The sequence below is a fragment of the Aspergillus neoniger genome (genome assembly GCF_003184625.1).
Source record: "Aspergillus neoniger CBS 115656 unplaced genomic scaffold BO87scaffold_20, whole genome shotgun sequence".
Taxonomy (NCBI): domain Eukaryota; kingdom Fungi; phylum Ascomycota; class Eurotiomycetes; order Eurotiales; family Aspergillaceae; genus Aspergillus; species Aspergillus neoniger.
In genome coordinates this window covers 626,385-643,808 of record NW_020291148.1, presented here as the reverse complement: position 1 = coordinate 643,808, position 17,424 = coordinate 626,385, and the positions used below count along the sequence as shown (strand labels likewise).

The 17,424-nt window shown below is 50.8% G+C and overlaps 4 protein-coding genes across 4 annotated transcripts; 3 read left to right on the top strand and 1 right to left on the bottom strand.

Moving 5' to 3' along the window:
* Positions 1 to 468: 468 nt before the first annotated feature.
* On the top strand, positions 469 to 1,773 carry BO87DRAFT_310875 (MCT family MFS transporter; the record flags this gene model as incomplete). The annotated part of the gene is made up of 2 exons (XM_025619519.1): positions 469 to 1,550; positions 1,608 to 1,773. 2 exons carry the CDS (start codon positions 469 to 471, stop codon positions 1,771 to 1,773), a joined length of 1,248 nt encoding a protein of 415 aa, XP_025478874.1.
* Positions 1,774 to 2,277: 504 nt separating this feature from the next.
* On the top strand, positions 2,278 to 3,497 carry BO87DRAFT_88631 (uncharacterized protein). Its single transcript, XM_025629651.1, has one exon. It carries the CDS (start codon positions 2,372 to 2,374, stop codon positions 3,467 to 3,469), a length of 1,098 nt encoding a protein of 365 aa, XP_025478873.1. The 5' UTR covers positions 2,278 to 2,371; the 3' UTR covers positions 3,470 to 3,497.
* Positions 3,498 to 4,830: 1,333 nt separating this feature from the next.
* Positions 4,831 to 8,935, bottom strand: tcsC (putative two-component osmosensing histidine kinase (Bos1); the record flags this gene model as incomplete). The annotated part of the gene is made up of 2 exons (XM_025619510.1): positions 4,831 to 4,857; positions 4,919 to 8,935. The coding sequence occupies 2 exons, from the start codon at positions 8,933 to 8,935 to the stop codon at positions 4,831 to 4,833; spliced, it is 4,044 nt and encodes a 1,347-aa protein (XP_025478872.1).
* A 6,163-nt stretch (positions 8,936 to 15,098) lies between these two features.
* BO87DRAFT_361215 (phenylalanine--tRNA ligase subunit alpha) lies at positions 15,099 to 17,131 on the top strand. Its single transcript, XM_025621579.1, has 2 exons — positions 15,099 to 16,781; positions 16,838 to 17,131. Exons 1-2 carry the CDS (start codon positions 15,319 to 15,321, stop codon positions 16,929 to 16,931), a joined length of 1,557 nt encoding a protein of 518 aa, XP_025478871.1. The 5' UTR covers positions 15,099 to 15,318; the 3' UTR covers positions 16,932 to 17,131.
* The last annotated feature ends 293 nt before the right edge of the window (positions 17,132 to 17,424 follow it).

Here is a 17,424-nt window from a genome sequence, read left to right as displayed (position 1 = left end):
AAATTCTTTCTGTGTTTCTCATTAGCCGGCAATCCCCCGCTCATCCTGCATTGCAAATAGAGGGGTGATATCACGCACATACGGTTAGGCCCCTTATAGCCGAACGGTCTGCGGTAGCTCGATACCTTTTCTAATTGTCGGGAGGGCGATAAAATGAGGTCTTCTGTCGATTTAGACATAGAAAAGACGGACGGAACCCGTGAAAGCAACAACATTCCAACCTTGCTCGGTTCTCATTGTACAGATTCTCCCCAGTTTGGAGAAAAGGTCCTGGATGGTACAACCGACATTCGTGAGTTTCATGAATCTCATGATGCAAGTCCAGCCATCAACGTGACGGAGGAACACTCTCATACAGGCGTCCAACACGATCGCAGCCTACCACAGGCAGAGACTACTCTTGAAGATGGCCTCCAGAGACCCTCGTCTGGAGCGTCTGGCTCAGACAGCTCCGCACACAGCGCCCCGATGACTCGAGTCACAACGGATGCAGATGGCAACACTTATCCTGAAGGCGGTTTAGAGGCCTGGCTAGTTGTCTTTGGTAGCTTCATGGGTCTCTTTGGCTCCCTTGGCTTGGTGAACACCATTGGAACTTTCCAGGCCTACATTGAGGATCACCAGCTGAAAGGATACAGCTCTGGAACCACAGGCTGGATTTTTGGCATGTACGCCTTTTTGACCTTTTTCTGCGGTGTACAGATAGGTCCAGTCTTCGACGCCAAAGGTCCTCGATTCTTGGTCTTTTCGGGTGCCATACTGGTCATCGTCATGATGGTAGCTCTGGGTTTCTGCACCCAGTATTGGCATTTCATGCTGGTCATCGGTGTCGCTGGAGGTATTGGAGCCTCGCTCATCTTCACCCCCGCAATCGCCGCGATCGGCCATTTCTTTAACGAGAAACGTGGCGTTGCAACTGGCATTGCTGCCACAGGTGGCTCCGTAGGAGGGGTTGTCTTTCCTCTTACCTTGGAGGCCTTGTTCCCCAAGATAGGTTTCGCATGGGCAACCCGGGTGGTTGCGCTTCTTTGCCTTATCTCAGTGGCCATTGCGTGTTTGTTGATCAAGTCTCGATTGCCCAAAAAGCCCGCTGTAAAGGAGAACATGCTGCCCGATTTTCGTATTTTCCGGGAGCCAAAATTCGCTCTTACCACAGCTGGCGTCTTCTTCATCGAATGGGGCCTCTTCATTCCGATCAGTTACATCTCTTCCTATGCGTTGGCTCATGGCGTTTCCTCCAAATTCTCGTACCAGATCCTGGCGATCCTCAATGCGGGTTCATTCTTCGGTAGAGGGATCCCTGGGTTTGTGGCCGATTATTTGGGACGGTTCAATACGCTCATCGCCACGGTTGCGTTATGCCTCGTCTGCAACGCGTGTCTCTGGCTTCCGGCCGGCAACAGTGTACCTGTCATGGTTGTGTACTGCGTTATTTTTGGTTTTGCAAGCGGCAGCAACATCAGTCTGACCCCTGTTTGCATTTCGCAGCTGTGTAAGATCGAGAACTACGGCAGGTACTATGCTACCGCGTACACGATTGTGAGTTTCGGGTAGGTTGCCATGTACCTGTAAGGGTTCCACAAGTATGAGCTAACAACCTTCTACAGCACGCTTACGGGCATTCCAATCGCCGGAGAGATCCTGTCCCGATGCAATGGCGAGTATTGGGGCTTGATTACCTTCACGACTTGCTGCTACGCTCTTGGCCTCGTCTGCGTCACGTTGGTCAAGGTAATTCACGTTGGCTGGCGTCACCCACTAGCGATATACTGAGGGAATAACATCCGATTCGGGCATCCATGACTATCTATGCGACAAAATGAGCAATTTACCTGCCGCTACTGACGGAAGAAACAACAAAAACTTACCCACTCTTGTCTAATAGACTCACGAACCTAACGATCCCCATGGCATGTCAAGACATGGAATCTAGAGCGGTCCAGACATGGTACCGTCAAAACTCTTAGCTTAAGCCCTGGCCTGTGGCTATCTGCCGCACATCAATGTCTAATCCTTACAAAATCACTCAATGGACCCATCAAATCGAGTAGCATATTACCTTCTAGCCCAGAAAATAAACCGACTAGAACAACCACCAAGACCAATCGTGAGGTGACCATAGGCCCTGAATCTCTGGTGTGCGGCGTCACCATGATAGCGACATCATCGTCTAGAACGCCCATGACATCTATCAAGCATCATGCCGTTACCTTTCACATGACTATATAAGCCCTCTTCAATCTCCTCTTCATCTGCGACGCTTCAAGCCAGGTCAATTGTATTCTGTTCTCTTCCTTCACAGACCCCTCTCCTTCTCTCTTTTCCTTCTTCTATACTAAACCCACACACAAAAAAAAGAAAGCAATCCACCATGTACCTCCGCACCACCATCCTAGCCCTGGCTCTCGCGTCTGCCGCCCTCTCCGCCCCCGTCGACACCGTCGACAATGGCAACGCCGCAGCCAGCGTGCCCGCTCCCACCGCAGCCCCTGGCCAACCCGGGGACGTGAGCGCCGCCAGCATCCCCGGCTTCCCTGGCATCACAGCCACCGTGACCATCACTATCTCGCTGCCCTGCGCCGGCGTCACCGCAACCATCGGCCCCGCCGACAAGGGCCTCGAGGCTCGCGCTACAGATGCAGTTCCTAGCTCTAGTGCCTCTGCCTCTGTCATCAAGCCTACCAGCAGCAGCATCAGAGCCCTGCCTACCTGCGTGGCCTCTCCTTCTTCCACTGGCGCCGTAGTGTCTGGCTGTGCTGACGACGATGACGATGATGACGACGACGACGACGACGACGATGATGATACTGACAATGGAAACGGCAATGGCAATGGCAATGGGAATGGAAATGGCCCCTCGTTCATTCGAAAGCCCATTCAAACCACTACTTCCACTAAGACATCCGTGACTTCAGTCCCTACTGCTACTTCGACAACAACCCAGAAGACGACTGACTCCGCGGACCCATCTGCATCTGCAACTGCTACTGCCACGTCTACCCCTGCCATCCTACTCCCCTCTCCAACTGAGACCTCCTCAAAGGGAAGCGATAGCACTACTACAGATGCCACATCCAAGACAAAGACCGACACCGATCCATCATCATCCACATTTCTCACTCTGCCTTCCCCTTCATCTCCGTCTTCCTCTTCAGCAGCAGACAAGTCCACCAGTAGCAGCAGCTCTACCACCACAGAGAACCCATCCCAGGACCCATCAACTACAGCTACAGCTACAGCTAGTGACTCCACATCAACCTCTGAAACCAAAACCAAGAAACAAGCCACCACAAAGTCTTCCCAGGACCCAAGCATCACTTCTACATCTACATCCACAACCGAATCCAAGACTACCCCCACCACCACAACCACCACCAAGAAATCCAAGATCAAGCGCGGATTCGCGGCAAACGCTACGGGGATTATTGAGGTTCCGCCGTTGAAGCCGAAGCCTACTGGTGGGCGTTGAGCGGGGAAAACGAAAATGGGTATTTGAATTAGTTAAAGGGAGATGGGGACGAAAAGGGGGTGAAGTATTTGCTAAGTTAGTAGTTTAGGTAACATCTTTTGAAAGTTTGGAGAGTAGGGGATAAAATCAAAAATTGTTTGTTGGTTGCTTGGTATACTATCTCTCATTCTTTTCTACGTCTAGCTAGCTAGATGTAAGTGGTCTTGGGTTTTGTTCAAACTTCATTCATTCGTTCGTTCTTTTGAGGGAGGCATAATGGGTATAGAAGGTAGGTACCTACGTAGGCAGTCGTTCTTAGAATGTTTCGTGGTGGGTAAATAGTAGGAGTCTCACACATACACACACACTCTCTCTCTCTGTCTGTGTGTGTGTGTGTGTGTGTGTGTGTGTGTGTGTGTGTGTGTGCTCTGACTGGTGGTGAGGACAAAGAAATAAAAAGTGTACTGTGTTAACTCCAGATGAAATGATTCAGATTGCGCCTGGTTCTACCTACTTAGCTACATAGCTACCTAATTGCTTTTGCTCTAATAGATACCACGAGAAGATATGACTTCCTTAAACCAACGTCCCTACTACAAGGGAAGAGTGTCGGCATACGCCGACAGTGTGAAAATGAAAAATAGTAGAAGAAAAGGAAAAGTTATGGCTGATTCAGGTCTTCCTGATCCCCAACCAAGGGGCTCATCTGCTAGTGTGAAAAGATTAAATACAATACAAATAGGAAGGAGAAGATGACTCGGGTCGCAAAAAGCATGCGTTAGAAGGGGGAACGAGTTTAGATGAGAAGAGAAAAAAGAGCTGCCGGGCAAATAACTGGAACATATGCAAGAGAATTTCCGCAAGCAAAAGCAGAAGGATGCTGGCTCCCTTGACCATTGCTTGACTCGCCTGTATTTGTCTTCATTCCATGCCGCAGGTTTATATGGAGAAACCCCGCCTGTGGTTCCTTGCGCCAAACACCTTACACCAGAGGTTTACTGGCATAAACAGTAACAACCGAAATCAAAACACACTATAGTATAGGCAGATGAGAAAGGGAAGAAGAGAGAGGCAAAATGAGAAATGCCATGGCTCGGCTGTCGACAATGTTACCAGCGACAAACGTATGCAAAAGCAGGAAAATCGACCGAGAAGCTGGGGAAACGAAGCGAAAGCGGACGGCGTATGCGGTGGGACATAAGATGTAAGTTTTCCCGAAGGGAAACTGAGAGGAATAAAACGAGATGGGGTGCCAAGAATAGGTCACCAGGCCAAAGAACATTTCTTACAGGCGCAGCATAAAGAGATAGGGTATAAGGTTTGCATCGAAGCCATTCGGAAAGATGAAAGGAAAACAAGCGAAAGGATATCTTGAGAGCGTCTCACGAGCTGTTGGACCGCAGCAGTGCCTGGTAGAACCCATTAGTATGACAAAGGTCCTTTTCGCAACTGTGCAGGTGCAAGACTCACCCTTTCGACGGCAAGCTCATCCGCTCGGTCATTTGGGCTTGCGAGGCCACCACCACGATTAATGGTACTGGTCGCGGTCACGGATCGAGGTTCCAAACCCGGGCGCTGTTGGCTCTTGCCATCAGGCCCACTGTGATGGACCGGGTGCATTTCACCACTACTTGAGATGCGCGACTCCTTGCTCTTCTCCAAAAGGGAACCACCTAACGTAGCACATTTGAGGATGGTCTGCATCATCTGGTTCTGCTTCAGAGGTTTCGACAGGTACTCATCCATCTGGGCCTGGATACACTTCTCTCGATCACCCAACATGGCGTGTGCAGTTAGCGCGATGATCGGTGTCCGGCTGAGACCACTTTCCCTCTCATACTCCCGGATCTTGCCAGTGGCTTCGAAGCCACCCATGACTGGCATCTGGACATCCATCAGAATAACATCGTAGCGCCGTTGCTTTACGGCTTCTACAGCCTCGAGACCGTTGCTGACGACAGAAACGTTGTGGTTGTGTTTCTCGAGTATCTTCACAGCCAGCTTCTGATTGACGTCGTTGTCCTCCGCCAGAAGGATGTCGAACGACCGGGAGTGGTCCGTAGTGATGGGTGTAGACCGTCCCTCAAGAGCAGGCAGCATACCATTACCGAGATCAATCGGCTGACAGGGCGTGGTCATATAGGAGCTGATACCGAGGTCGAGGGCAGACTTCAAACTGACGCAGACCAGCGGGCATACCAAGACAATAGGAACGTACTTGAAGTCATCGAACGTCCGCAGCAGCCGAGCAGTGGCCACCGAGTCCACGATTATCACATCATAGGCATGGCCGGATTCTTTGCCGGACGGGTCCTGGATCTCAGGCGGAGGGACATGATCCTCATTCCGCACCACTAACGGTTCTAGGTCGATCTGTTTGAGCATCTTCATCACATTTTCGGCCTGGCCACCATTCTCGCCCTTGTCGATGAAAAGGACACGGTGGTTCTTGTACGGCATCAGCTGCGAGGCGATGACGCTCAAAGACTGGTCCGCCAGTTTGACCACGCAGGTGAAGTGGAAGGTACTGCCATGGCCATATTCCGAAGTGACCCAAACATCACCACCCATCAGGTTCACTAGGCGCTTGGAGATGGACAGACCAAGACCGGTTCCACCAAACCTCCTGGTAGTCGATCCGTCGGCCTGCTGGAAGGTGTCGAAGATGAGGTCTAGCTTGTCCTCCTCAATACCGATACCTGTGTCGGAGACGGAGAATTCGAACGCATACTCATCTGCCGCGCACTGCTCTCGATCAGATTTGCAGATAGTGAGCTTGACCTCGCCGTGCTCGGTGAACTTGATGGCGTTGCCGACAAGATTGAGGATGATCTGCCGCAGACGGAAGGGATCACCGATGACATAGTCAGGAACGGTGTTGTCCACCTGGTACGTCAAACTCAGGAACTTCTCGTTGGCCTTGACGGCTAACGTCTTCAGGGCGTTGAAGACGGTTCCCCTCACGGTGAACGGGATGCTCTCGATCACCATACGGTTCGCTTCGATCTTGGAGATATCGAGTATGTCATCAATAATGGTGAGCAAGCTGTTTGCCAGGTTGTGCACGACATTCAACATCTCTCGAGTATACGGCTTGAGATCATCAGTGTCCAAGGTCAACTGCGTCATCCCGATGATACCGTTCATGGGCGTCCGAATCTCGTGACTCATGTTCGCAAGGAACTCGGATTTGGTGCGGTTGGCCAATTCTGCAGCTTCCCTGGCAGCCGTGTTACGTTGAATACTGTCTCGGAGGTTGGAAACCATCTTGTTGATCTTCCGCTTCAACTCATCCATTTCGCCGGACGCGTTGACCGTGATGAGCTTGGTGAAATCGCCGTCCGTGGCGGCATCCGTAATCTCACCGAATGCGCGCACCTGCGACGTCAGGTTTTCGGCCATGGTATTGACGTCTTCTGTAATCTCCTTCCATGTTCCAGCGATTCCTTCGACGTTAGCTTGACCACCCATCTTGCCATCCACGCCGACATCGCGGGCCACCTTCTTCAGTTCAGTTGCGAATTTGGCCAGTCGGTCAACCATGTGGTTGATGGTGACCTTCAACGTGAGTATTTCTCCTTGCGCATGGACCTCGATCTTCTTGCTCAGGTCACCCTTTGCAATGGCTTGCGTAACGTCTGATATACTCCGCACTTGAGAGGTCAGATTCTGGGCCATGGTGTTCACGTTGTCGGTTAGATCCTTCCATTTGCCTTCCACATTATCAACCTTGGCTTGACCGCCCAGTGTACCATCCGTGCCGACTTCACGTGCGACCTTGCTGACTTCGAAGGCAAAGGTATTCAGCCGGTCCACCATGCCGTTGATCGTGCTCTTCAAATCCAGGATTTCACCTTGGACATTCGCCGTCACCTTCTTTGTCAAATCACCCTTGGCGACGGCGGTGGTCACGTCGGCGATCTCCCTGACCTGGGTGGTCAGGTTGTTGGCCATACGGTTGACATTTTCGGTTAGATCCTTCCATGTGCCCTCCACATCGTTGACGGTGGCTTGACCACCCAGGACACCATCCGTACCGACCTCCTTGGCGATCTTGGTGACTTCTTGTGCGAACTGCCGTAGTTGGTCAACCATGGAATTGATGATATTCTTCAACTCTGCGATCTCCCCCTTGCAGTTCGCCTGAACCTTCTGCGTCAAGTCACCCTTCGCCACAGCCTTGGTAACCGTGGCGATATCTCGCACTTGTGTCGTAAGATTGTTCGCCATGGCGTTGACATTCACCGTGAGTTCGTTCCACATGCCTTGTACCCCTTCGATTTGGGCCTGTCCACCAAGCACACCTTCCGTACCGACGTCACGCGCGACGCGGGTGACCTCCGTTGCAAATGTTCTTAGCTGGTCCACCATGGTGTTGATCGTCTGTTGCAGTTCCAAAATTTCACCCTGGGCCCGGCTTTCGATCTTCTGGCTCAGGTCACCGTGGGCGACCGCTGTCGTGACCGCAGCGATTTCACGGACCTGATCGGTGAGATTCTTGGCCATTATGTTGACGTTCTCCGTCAACTCTTTCCAGATACCATGCACCCCAGTGATCTGAGCCTGACCACCTAGTATGCCCTCTGTTCCGACCTCTCGTGCGACTCGCGACACCTCGCTACCGAAGACTTGTAGTTGGTCCATCATGGTGTTGATTGTACGCTTGAAAGTGGCAATTTCGGGGTCCATCTCCAACGGGTGAATCTGCACCTTCATGGAGAGGTCACCATTTGCGACCTGGGTAATGATGCCGCCGATTTCCCGGAGGGCCTTTTGGAACGCTTCGTTGGCCTGCTGGTGCTTGCGTAGCTCCCGCTCCAGCAAGACCACATCTTCGTTTTCGACCTTGGTCAAAGCCCGTCGTGTTTGCTCCTCCTGTTGTTGTAATTCGTCACGGACCTGAGCAATGATATCCTTCTGAAAACTTATTTCCTCCGCTTGTTTCTGGACATGATTCCGTAGGTAGCTGATATCCTCCTCGCGTACCAAACGTGTCCTTGAGTTCAATTCCTCATCTTCATCACTCTCCTCATCATCGATGTCTTCCTCCACTTCGTGGTCTTCCGGTTCGATGGCCGATCGCCTGGATCCATGGGGTGGTTGTTGTGTTTTTTGATGCTGTGAGAGGCAAGAGTCAGAACCGTCACGGGACGAAACACGAGAGAGACCAAAGGACCAGAGGAAATCAGCGTCCTCCTCGCCGGGAGTGAGACAGGACTGGGAGGATTTGGGGGTTGACTGGTGGTGACTGACATTTTGGAATTCCAGATGACGGACTCGTCGGACCAAAGCTTCCAACTCCTGTTCAAAAGCCGCCTTTGCCGAACTCGATTCCCCCGGGAGTTTTGCGAGTTTTGTGTCGTAGCCATTGGCGGGAGGGTGGGAGAATTCGAAGTCGAAGGGAGGAGCGCTGGAGGAAGGAGTTTCTTTCGCAAGACCTCTCAGGATGGCAGCAGCGGCCGCGAGCGTTTCGTCCGCGCCAGCCATTGTGCCCTAGGACGTCTCAGTAAATAACGGACATAAGTACATATGCAGGTCGTGAAGAAATTTCTGTTCGATCCCCGATGCGTCTAAAAATTGCCACACCGCATGTGAGAAATATTCAAGGTGATAGAGAGGTGATAATAAAAATAAAGGCAAAAAATGGAAGGTAAGAAAAAAATTCAGAAAGCGCGTAGGATGAAGGACATGAGATGGAGATGGAGATGGGAGGGGAGATAGGAGGAAGGGCGAAAGTCTATCGAGAGGTGACGGGAGTCGACTCCGAAAATAATAAGATTTGGAGACACCTCAAAAGAGGGGAGAGATGTATAAAAAGGGAAAACGGTAAACCCCCAGGAAAAATCCAAGAAAAAGATTTTTGGGAAGGATCCAAATGGTAAAACAAAATTATCGAGAAGCGGAGGTCAAAAAAGGGCGAAGAAGGGGAATGAGGGGAAAAGCCATCAATGGAGAATAAATGGGAATGAGAAAAAGGAAAAGAGGAAAAATGTGGATGTTGGACAATGATTGGACGGGTAATAAAAGGAAAGAAAGAAAAGGGAAATAGAAAAAAAAGAGAGAGGTTCGGAGGAGTCGAACGCTGAAGGGGGGAGGAGGGAAGAAAGAGGAGGGAAAAGGACGGCAGGGGAGGAGGAAGGGAAGGAAGGGAAAGGCGATGAAAATCGAAATGGATGGATGAGGATGGGGGGGGGGGGGAAGAAGAGGAGAGAGGGAGGGAAAACGGAAGTAAAGTGGGAAAGCAACAAGAATGGTATTCGAACGGGCAGGCTATGAATTAGCTTACCTGACGGGGAGCCGTGTTACTGACACACGAATGATCGGGCGACACTGCTAGGACGACATGGGGTGTCTTGTGGAGAGGGCGAGAGGTCGAAGAGGTTCAAGATCGGTGGGTTTGTGGTGTGGGCAAGGGGGGGGGAGGGAAGTGTGGTTGTTGGTGGTGATCGGGAAAGGCCTTGGGAACAGGACCAAGAAACCAGACGGACGGATAAGATTCAAGCGGGCAGGACAGTTGCAGACAAAGAGGGAAGAGTGCGTGAGCAGCTGAAAGGTCGGGCGGGGAGGAGGGAGAGGGAGAGGGAGAGGGAGAGGGAGAGGGAGAGAGAGAGAGAGAGAGAGAGAGAGAGAGAGAGAGAGAGAGAGAGAAGGGGAGATAGAATGGGCACACGAAAGAGCACCGAAAGGGGGCAAAGTTCGGTTTGGACTGGAGCGGAGTGAGAGATTCGATCAGTCAGCGAGAAGGCGAAGGGAGAGCGTGAGAATGGAAAAGAGTGGGAGTTGTGAGTAAGAGGAAGACGAAAGTGTGAGGAAAGGAAAAATGAAGAAGCAAGCAGGATTTGGTTGTTTGTGTCGATGCTGCTTCTTTCCTCTGCTGCTGAGGAAGAAGGGGGGGAGTGAGGGTGAGAGAGAGAGAGAAAGGTGGGAAAAGAGGCGAAAAGCCAGGAAAGTCTAAACTGCAGCAAATAATAATAATAACAGCGAGGATAAATAAAAGATAATAATAAAATAATAAAATAATAATAATGGGTGTTAAGGATAAGGGAGGATAATTATGTTCGCATGAAGCAGAAAGCGAACTTTCAGTGGACGGGAAGAGATGTGGGCGAGAAAGGGAAGAGAGCAAAGCAAGCAGCAGTAGCAGCAGCAGCAGCAGTAACGAGATGGGGGGAGGAGAGGGGTTGGACCGATTTGATGGGATGGGATGAAATGGATGGATGGATGGATGGAGAATAAGGAATAGGAATGAATGGATGGCCGGATAGGTTTGGTCTGGTCTGGTTTGGTCTGGTTTTGTTGGTTAAAGTCAAGAGTCGGTTTGTGGCCTTCTGGCTGGCTGCTGGTCGCTACTTGCGAAGCTGGTAGCTGCTACTTACACTTCAAGGTACACTAGTTAAACCTCTGCCATCGGTGGCTCTGTCTTCCCTTTTTCCTTACCTTTTCTTTGGGCCTTTTCCCCCTATTTTACTTTTTTTATTTAATTTTAAACCTTTTGGGCCATTTAGTAGTTCTTATTTCCCACTATCGCTAATTCTTGTCTTCCCCCTCAGGAATTAATTCTCAGTTTAAGATCTTCTGTCACTTCCACTAGAATTTCACAGCAGTGGTAGTAGTACATATCGTTCGCATTTATGGAGTATTCAATACAATTAGACAGGAAGGATTAATTAAATCTGAAATATAATAAGATATCAATCAACAAAAGAGCTAAGTAAAATCAAATAAAATAACCCACACAACAGAAAGAAACACCGCCCTAAGGCGGCGATTCCCAAGGAGAAACCGATGGCGAATCGCTCAGTCGGGAAAGAATCTACTTTTACTTGAGTAACTGGCCTGGCAAAGCTGGCAGCAAACCCAACCCAGTAGATAGATGCCTGAGGAACATTTTATTTTTTTTTATTTCCCCAAAAACATCATTATTAGTGAACAGGACCGAAACTTTGCCTGCTTGGGTAAATACATGATTTCAAACCAACTACTAGATACTGTACTAAACTCATAGACACCATACTATGTACTGACTGGTCAGGCAGGCACCAGGGACCACTAGTTGGGTAGAGTTTAGCGGCCTTCAGCGAGGCGTGCCTGGGTCCCCCCTCCGAAACCGTCCCCCGATGCCGTCTAATCCGCCACGTCCTCTGTCTGCCTGCCGCCTTAGATGTGTGGTGTTTATTTCCCCGCAGAATTCCTACTACTGTATGTATACGGCAAGTTAAGTTAGGAAAAGAAAAGAAAAATAATAAGAATCTATCTGGTCGGTGATCGATGATCGGCTCCATCTATCTATTTATTTATCTGTCACAGAATTCCAGATTCTTGCTTACTTTTTCTTTTTTTTTCTCTCCTTCTCTTTACTTATTTCCTTCGCCTGCAATTTTCGCCTGTATGTGCGACCTTGGGTCTCATCTCTCTCCCTTCTCACTACAGAAGCACTAGCAGGTACGCAGCGAGATATGATAGGACCCTTGGGATCCGGTCTCAAGTTCAACAGGCGCCTATTCAAGGTGGATATTGACCACAACTTTTCTTTGCTTTTTTTTTAACCTATCGAACTGCCACTATCACCAGGAAAGGAAGTAACCAAAGCTACTACCATGTCTCAAGAGAATAATTATAGCAAGTGGTCCCTTGGGTGTCTCACCTCAATATCCTGTGTGCCCTGGGTGTGTGTGCGCCTTTGAAACGTGGGTGCGTGGGCATAAGAAACCTCCGGGAAAGAACCCGTCGACACCGTGTTCTACCTCCATCAATTCCACAACCCTCTGCAGGCTTGGTGCCCTGTAACGCACGGGCATTCCTGCTTTTGGCTCGAAGAAGTCAGGCAGGTACGGATGTACTTTTGCTGCGTCTTCCTCTTCTCTTCATCAAAGGCCCAAAGTCACTTTATACCTTCCGGGGCAATCAACGCTAGTCGATAGTTCTTTTGGGGGTGGAAAGATAAAAAGAGATTTGGCTCCGCCAGAATCAGCAAAGCCACACTCACTCACACGCCCTGCTAAAATTCATCGAAGAGACAGCCCCAATACGCCAATTTTACGGTCAGTCCGCCATGCGCGCGTGTTGATGGTTGACCTTTTCGCTATGCTCCATACCCAGCGTGTCATGATTGGAACGCAGCTGATCGGCTCCAAGACTAGTGGCGATCGATTTTCCGTGGTTCCAGCAAGTTAGCTGGCTTGAGTCGGCCCCGGTTAAGATTACCTATCACACGCCCGACAATTTCATGGCTTGCTGGGTTTGGGAAGGGAAATGCCCGCAGGAGAGGCCATGACAGGATGACAGGGCGAGCAAAATTCCACAGCCCCCCCCTGGTCTAAACACTACTGAACAAGGAGGTGCAGGAACAGGAAACAAACCTGCCGCTTTCCATGCCACGGGAAGTGGTCCATCAATCTCGTTAACCGTTGATCGGGGATGATCAGGGAGTAGATCAACCAACCCAAGTCTATTCAGGAACGACGAGGGCACACGGTATAGGTAAGTCAGTAGTGCTACTCCGTACTCCGTCCTACTGCCTAACCGGATAGTTGACCTTGCGTGAAGATCCTCTGTGGATTTGGGTTCTTAACTACCGAGCTGCTGCCTATTTGACTGCATGAATCAGCCCTCGCGTTCATCGGATAAGTTCAGTCTGGAAAATTCCCGGGTCGTCGGATACCTTACGGATCCCCTAAATGCTAGTATGCGAAGTAGCAAGGTCCCAAGACCAAGGTTCGTCGGTCAACTCTGAATTTTAGACTTCCCATCCGGGTTTGAGACCTGAGTCGGGCTCTCGCTCCGAACCGGAGGCGTCGGTCCTCAGCGTCATGGTGGGGGAGGGAGAATGGTGAAAGCGAAGCAAGAGAGGTTCCAAGTATGGGAGAATACACATGGTAGAGGGCAGTGCCAGCGAGTTTTCAGGAAGAATGGCCAAGAATGAGAGGGTGAGGTAATCTTCATACGGGGAATGTGTATCGACAAGATCCCCGAGGCGTCGACGGCGCCCAGTCCAGACCCAACGTTCGCGTGCGAGACCCATCTGTTCCACGGAATGGCCAATCAGACCCAGTAAAATTAGGAGGGCCTTCTTTAGCCCCACGAGCTAGGCCCGTCTGGGACTCTCATGCGAGGTTCAAGGTTGTTACTGTAAGGATCCCCGATACATACATACAGGTTATCTGTATGTATGTGTGTATCGTCTTTTCTACTCATCGAGGCGGTGCTGCTGTTCTTGTCCAGCGACATGCGAGATGTATCAGACTTTGATCCATCATGGGGTGCTAACAATTTCTTCCCCGGGTGACCGGGGTGGGTTGCGCCCTACCATGCATACATACATACATAGTACATCCTTAAGATTCTGGTCTACCTATTAGCAGTCTCGGGCCACGTCTGGACCATCAAAGTACCAAATCGCTGAAGCTTGCTTTGAGAAATGACTTCATGGATGGAAAAACCGACTGTTCGAGATCCGCTCAAAATCTGTCTAGAAAAGCAAGATTTCCCAGAAACGCGGGCCAGTCATGATCCGGTGACATCGATGTGCTTGCTGGATGAGTACGTGGAATAGCCCTGGCCACCAATTACTGCAATTAAATGGGCGACTAACTCGCCTTAAGCCTCGCCTAACTGTCGGATGAGGAGCTAAATTGGCCAAGGCTATCGGACTAAAAGGCGCGGTATCTAGCCCATCTGCCAACAACCACGACTGATGGCAATAAAGCTGCATGGTTTAGACAAACCTTCGTTCAGGTCACTTAGTTACGGAGTCCCCGGATTATGGTCGGAGCCGTTGCGCTTGGGGACTCACGGGAGACAAAAAAGGTCACTAGCGCTGATGCAATATCCGTCAGCTAGGTAAATATTCTCAAAACCTTGCTCTTGCTCGTGTTTCGTGGTGAGTTATAGTCGATGCGGAGTACACTCCTCCATATTGGGTAGTGTGGCTGCATGAGATAGCCTCTAGGACTTGCTACTATCTCGGATTGTGGCAGGCTGCAGCTCGTCGAACAGCAGAGGCATAGTCACTACACAACTACTACTGGGCAGGGTGCACGTATGGAACTATCCGCAATCATTGGCATGGCTGGGAGTAATAATTAAAGATAAATGCAGTGCTCGCCCTGATGTTCAGCGTGAGTTTGGCAGGAAATGAATAAGTCGCTGGTGGTAGTAGTAGTATATATTCTTCAGGTTTCGGCCCTTGATGTGTACTAATTATTCCACCAGCGGCATCATCAAGTCCTCCCGTGCTATATTTACATTGCACAGACTGCTGCATTTTCCAGTTTCTGTCACGCACTTCTTGGTTCTGAATACCCCCCTCCTCCCAATGCAAGTCGGGAGGCAACCGAGTGTTACTAGCGACACCACCACCTCAGTAGTTGCAGTTGATCTGATCGCTTGATCTTCAAGCAAGATCATGCGAACATCTTCTGCTCAGCTGCAGAACCGGCCGCCGGGGTGTGTGTGGCCAGGAACTAAGCAGCAAAGACCATGGGGTATTGCATTGGCACAAGAGAGACAGACTGGTGACCCCTCATTCTGAGATCGTCCAGGATACATACACATCTGCATGCATACAAACTGCGGAGGGATCGATCTGAAGAGTCATGACATGTCGATAATTAGTGTTTTAATTCTATACTCCAACTAAACTATCAGTAAGAGAAAAGCAGCCAAACGGATGGCGGGGTAAAAACCACCGGCCGGTCACGGGACGGCACAGCTGGTCTTTGACGTTCGCCGTAATCGACGAGGTGCCCGAAAGAGTCACAATTTCGGAAAGTGGGCAAGTATCTGATTGAAGTCCCCAATCGCACAGTCGGTCTTCTCAGCACCCTTTTACGCCCCTTAGATCCGTGACTCGGGGTTCACGACTCGCAATCATGGCGACCGATATGACGAGCCCCATCCTGGACGCCCTGTCCGCGTCCGACGCCTCCATCCTCTCCAGCGAAGCCTTCCCCTCCACCCCCTCACTAAACGTCAAGGCCGCCCTCGACCGTCTAGCCTCTCGACAGATGGTCGAGTATGAGACCTTCGATAAAGAGGTTGCTGTCTTGACCCCCGAAGGTGATGAAATCGCCACAAATGGCAGTCACGAAGCCAAAGTGTTCCAGGCCGTGTTGGCAGCCATGGACGGATTGAAGATCGCCGAATTGCCCGGAGTCGTTGGAAAGGACAACGCCAAGATCGGTCAGGGTAATGCTTTCAAGAAGGGCTGGATCAAGAAGGATAAGGATCTTCTGCGGGCGACGACCGACTCCATCGTGGACGAGACCCGCGAGTTGTTGCTGACGGTCAAGAACACCCAGACTCTGAACGACCAGAAGGCCCTCACAGATCTGAAGCGGCGCAAGCTGGTCGCCCTGCAGAAGGTCATTTCCTTCAAGATCTCCAAGGGTCCCAAGTTCGCGCGCGAATTCGTCAAGGAGGAGACCGACCTGACCGCGGAGATGCTCATGAACGGCTCCTGGAAGACGGCCCAGCTGAAGCCCTACAACTTCAAGGCCAAGGGTGCCCCCACGCCCGCTGGTGCTTTCCACCCCCTGAACAAGGTGCGCCAGGAATTCCGCAACATCTTCTTCGAAATGGGTTTCGAGGAGATGCCCACCAACCGTTTCGTCGAGACGGGCTTCTGGAACTTCGACGCCCTCTTCGTCCCTCAGCAACACCCCGCCCGTGACCTTCAAGATACCTTCTACATCGCCGACCCGGTCAAGGCCGACCCGCCCCGCGAGGACCCAGAGAACGACCCTCACCGTATCAAGTCCATCCAGCCGGCCTCGAACGCCGCCCAGGAGAAGCCCCTCGACTACAAGCAGTACTGGGAGGACGTCCGCCAGGTACACGAGAATGGCAAGTACGGATCCATTGGCTACCGCTACCCCTGGGATGCCGACGAGGCGCTGCGGCTGGTTCTCCGCACACACACCACCTCGGTTTCGACATATGTTCTGCACAAGCTGGCGGCCAACCCCCGTCCGGCGAGATACTTCAGTATCGACCGAGTGTTCCGTAACGAGGCGGTCGACGCCACCCACTTGGCCGAGTTCCACCAGATCGAGGGTGTTATTGCCGACTTTGGTCTCACCCTTGGTGGTCTGATTGGCTTCATGGAGGTCTTCTTCGCCAAGATGGGCATCCACCAGCTCCGCTTCAAGCCGGCCTACAACCCCTACACCGAGCCCAGTATGGAGATCTTCGGTTACCACGCTGGCCTTGGTAAGTGGGTGGAGATCGGAAACAGTGGTATGTTCCGTCCGGAGATGTTAGAACCCATGGGTATCCCCAAGGGCATGCAGGTCTACGGATGGGGATTGAGTCTGGAGAGACCTACCATGATCAAGTAAGTCAGAAACAAACACGATACAGAATGGATCTTCGATACTAACAATGTACCAGATACGGCGTCAGCAACATCCGAGAACTCCTGGGCCACAAGGTCGATCTCGGCTTCATCGAGTCCAACCCTGCTGTCAGACTTGAGAAGGACTAGATTTAGAAGGCAACGAATGACTAGAGAAAAAAATTGGCAGAACTTCTTTCTTACTTATTTTTATGTTGGAACCACCACCCTTGATATCATGACTCCCACATAGATCTACGTGATATAAACCACACAAAACAGGAACCCCGAAACAGAGAAAAAAAAAAGAAAGAGAGAACTACGAAACGAAGGACCACGGTTACGAGTAGAAATGAAAAGCATTCAGTTTTTGAAACTTCAATTTCCTTTTCTCTTCTTCTACTAAATACCTAAGGAGATTTAACTAGATAGATATGTCCCACCCGTATCTGTGCCCCGATGCAAGTCTCAGCAAAGTGGCTCTTCAGCAGGCGGTAAAGCGTAATATTCGGCGGTGGATGTGCGTATTTCTACTTGTCTACCTCCTGACTCATGGGATGTCCCCTGACCTAGAGAAGAGAACAAAAGAGGAATCCAGATGACGGTTTCCTTCTTCTGCTTTCTCTTCTCCGGGGGTTTATTG

Bases quoted from the DNA above. Each gene is read 5' to 3' on its own strand.
- BO87DRAFT_88631 (XM_025629651.1), top strand. From the start codon at position 2,372: ATGTACCTCCGCACCACCATCCTAGCCCTGGCTCTCGCGTCTGCCGCC.
- BO87DRAFT_361215 (XM_025621579.1), top strand. From the start codon at position 15,319: ATGGCGACCGATATGACGAGCCCCATCCTGGACGCCCTGTCCGCGTCC. The intron at 16,782-16,837 runs GTAAGTCAGAAA...ACAATGTACCAG, and splicing joins GAGAGACCTACCATGATCAA to ATACGGCGTCAGCAACATCC.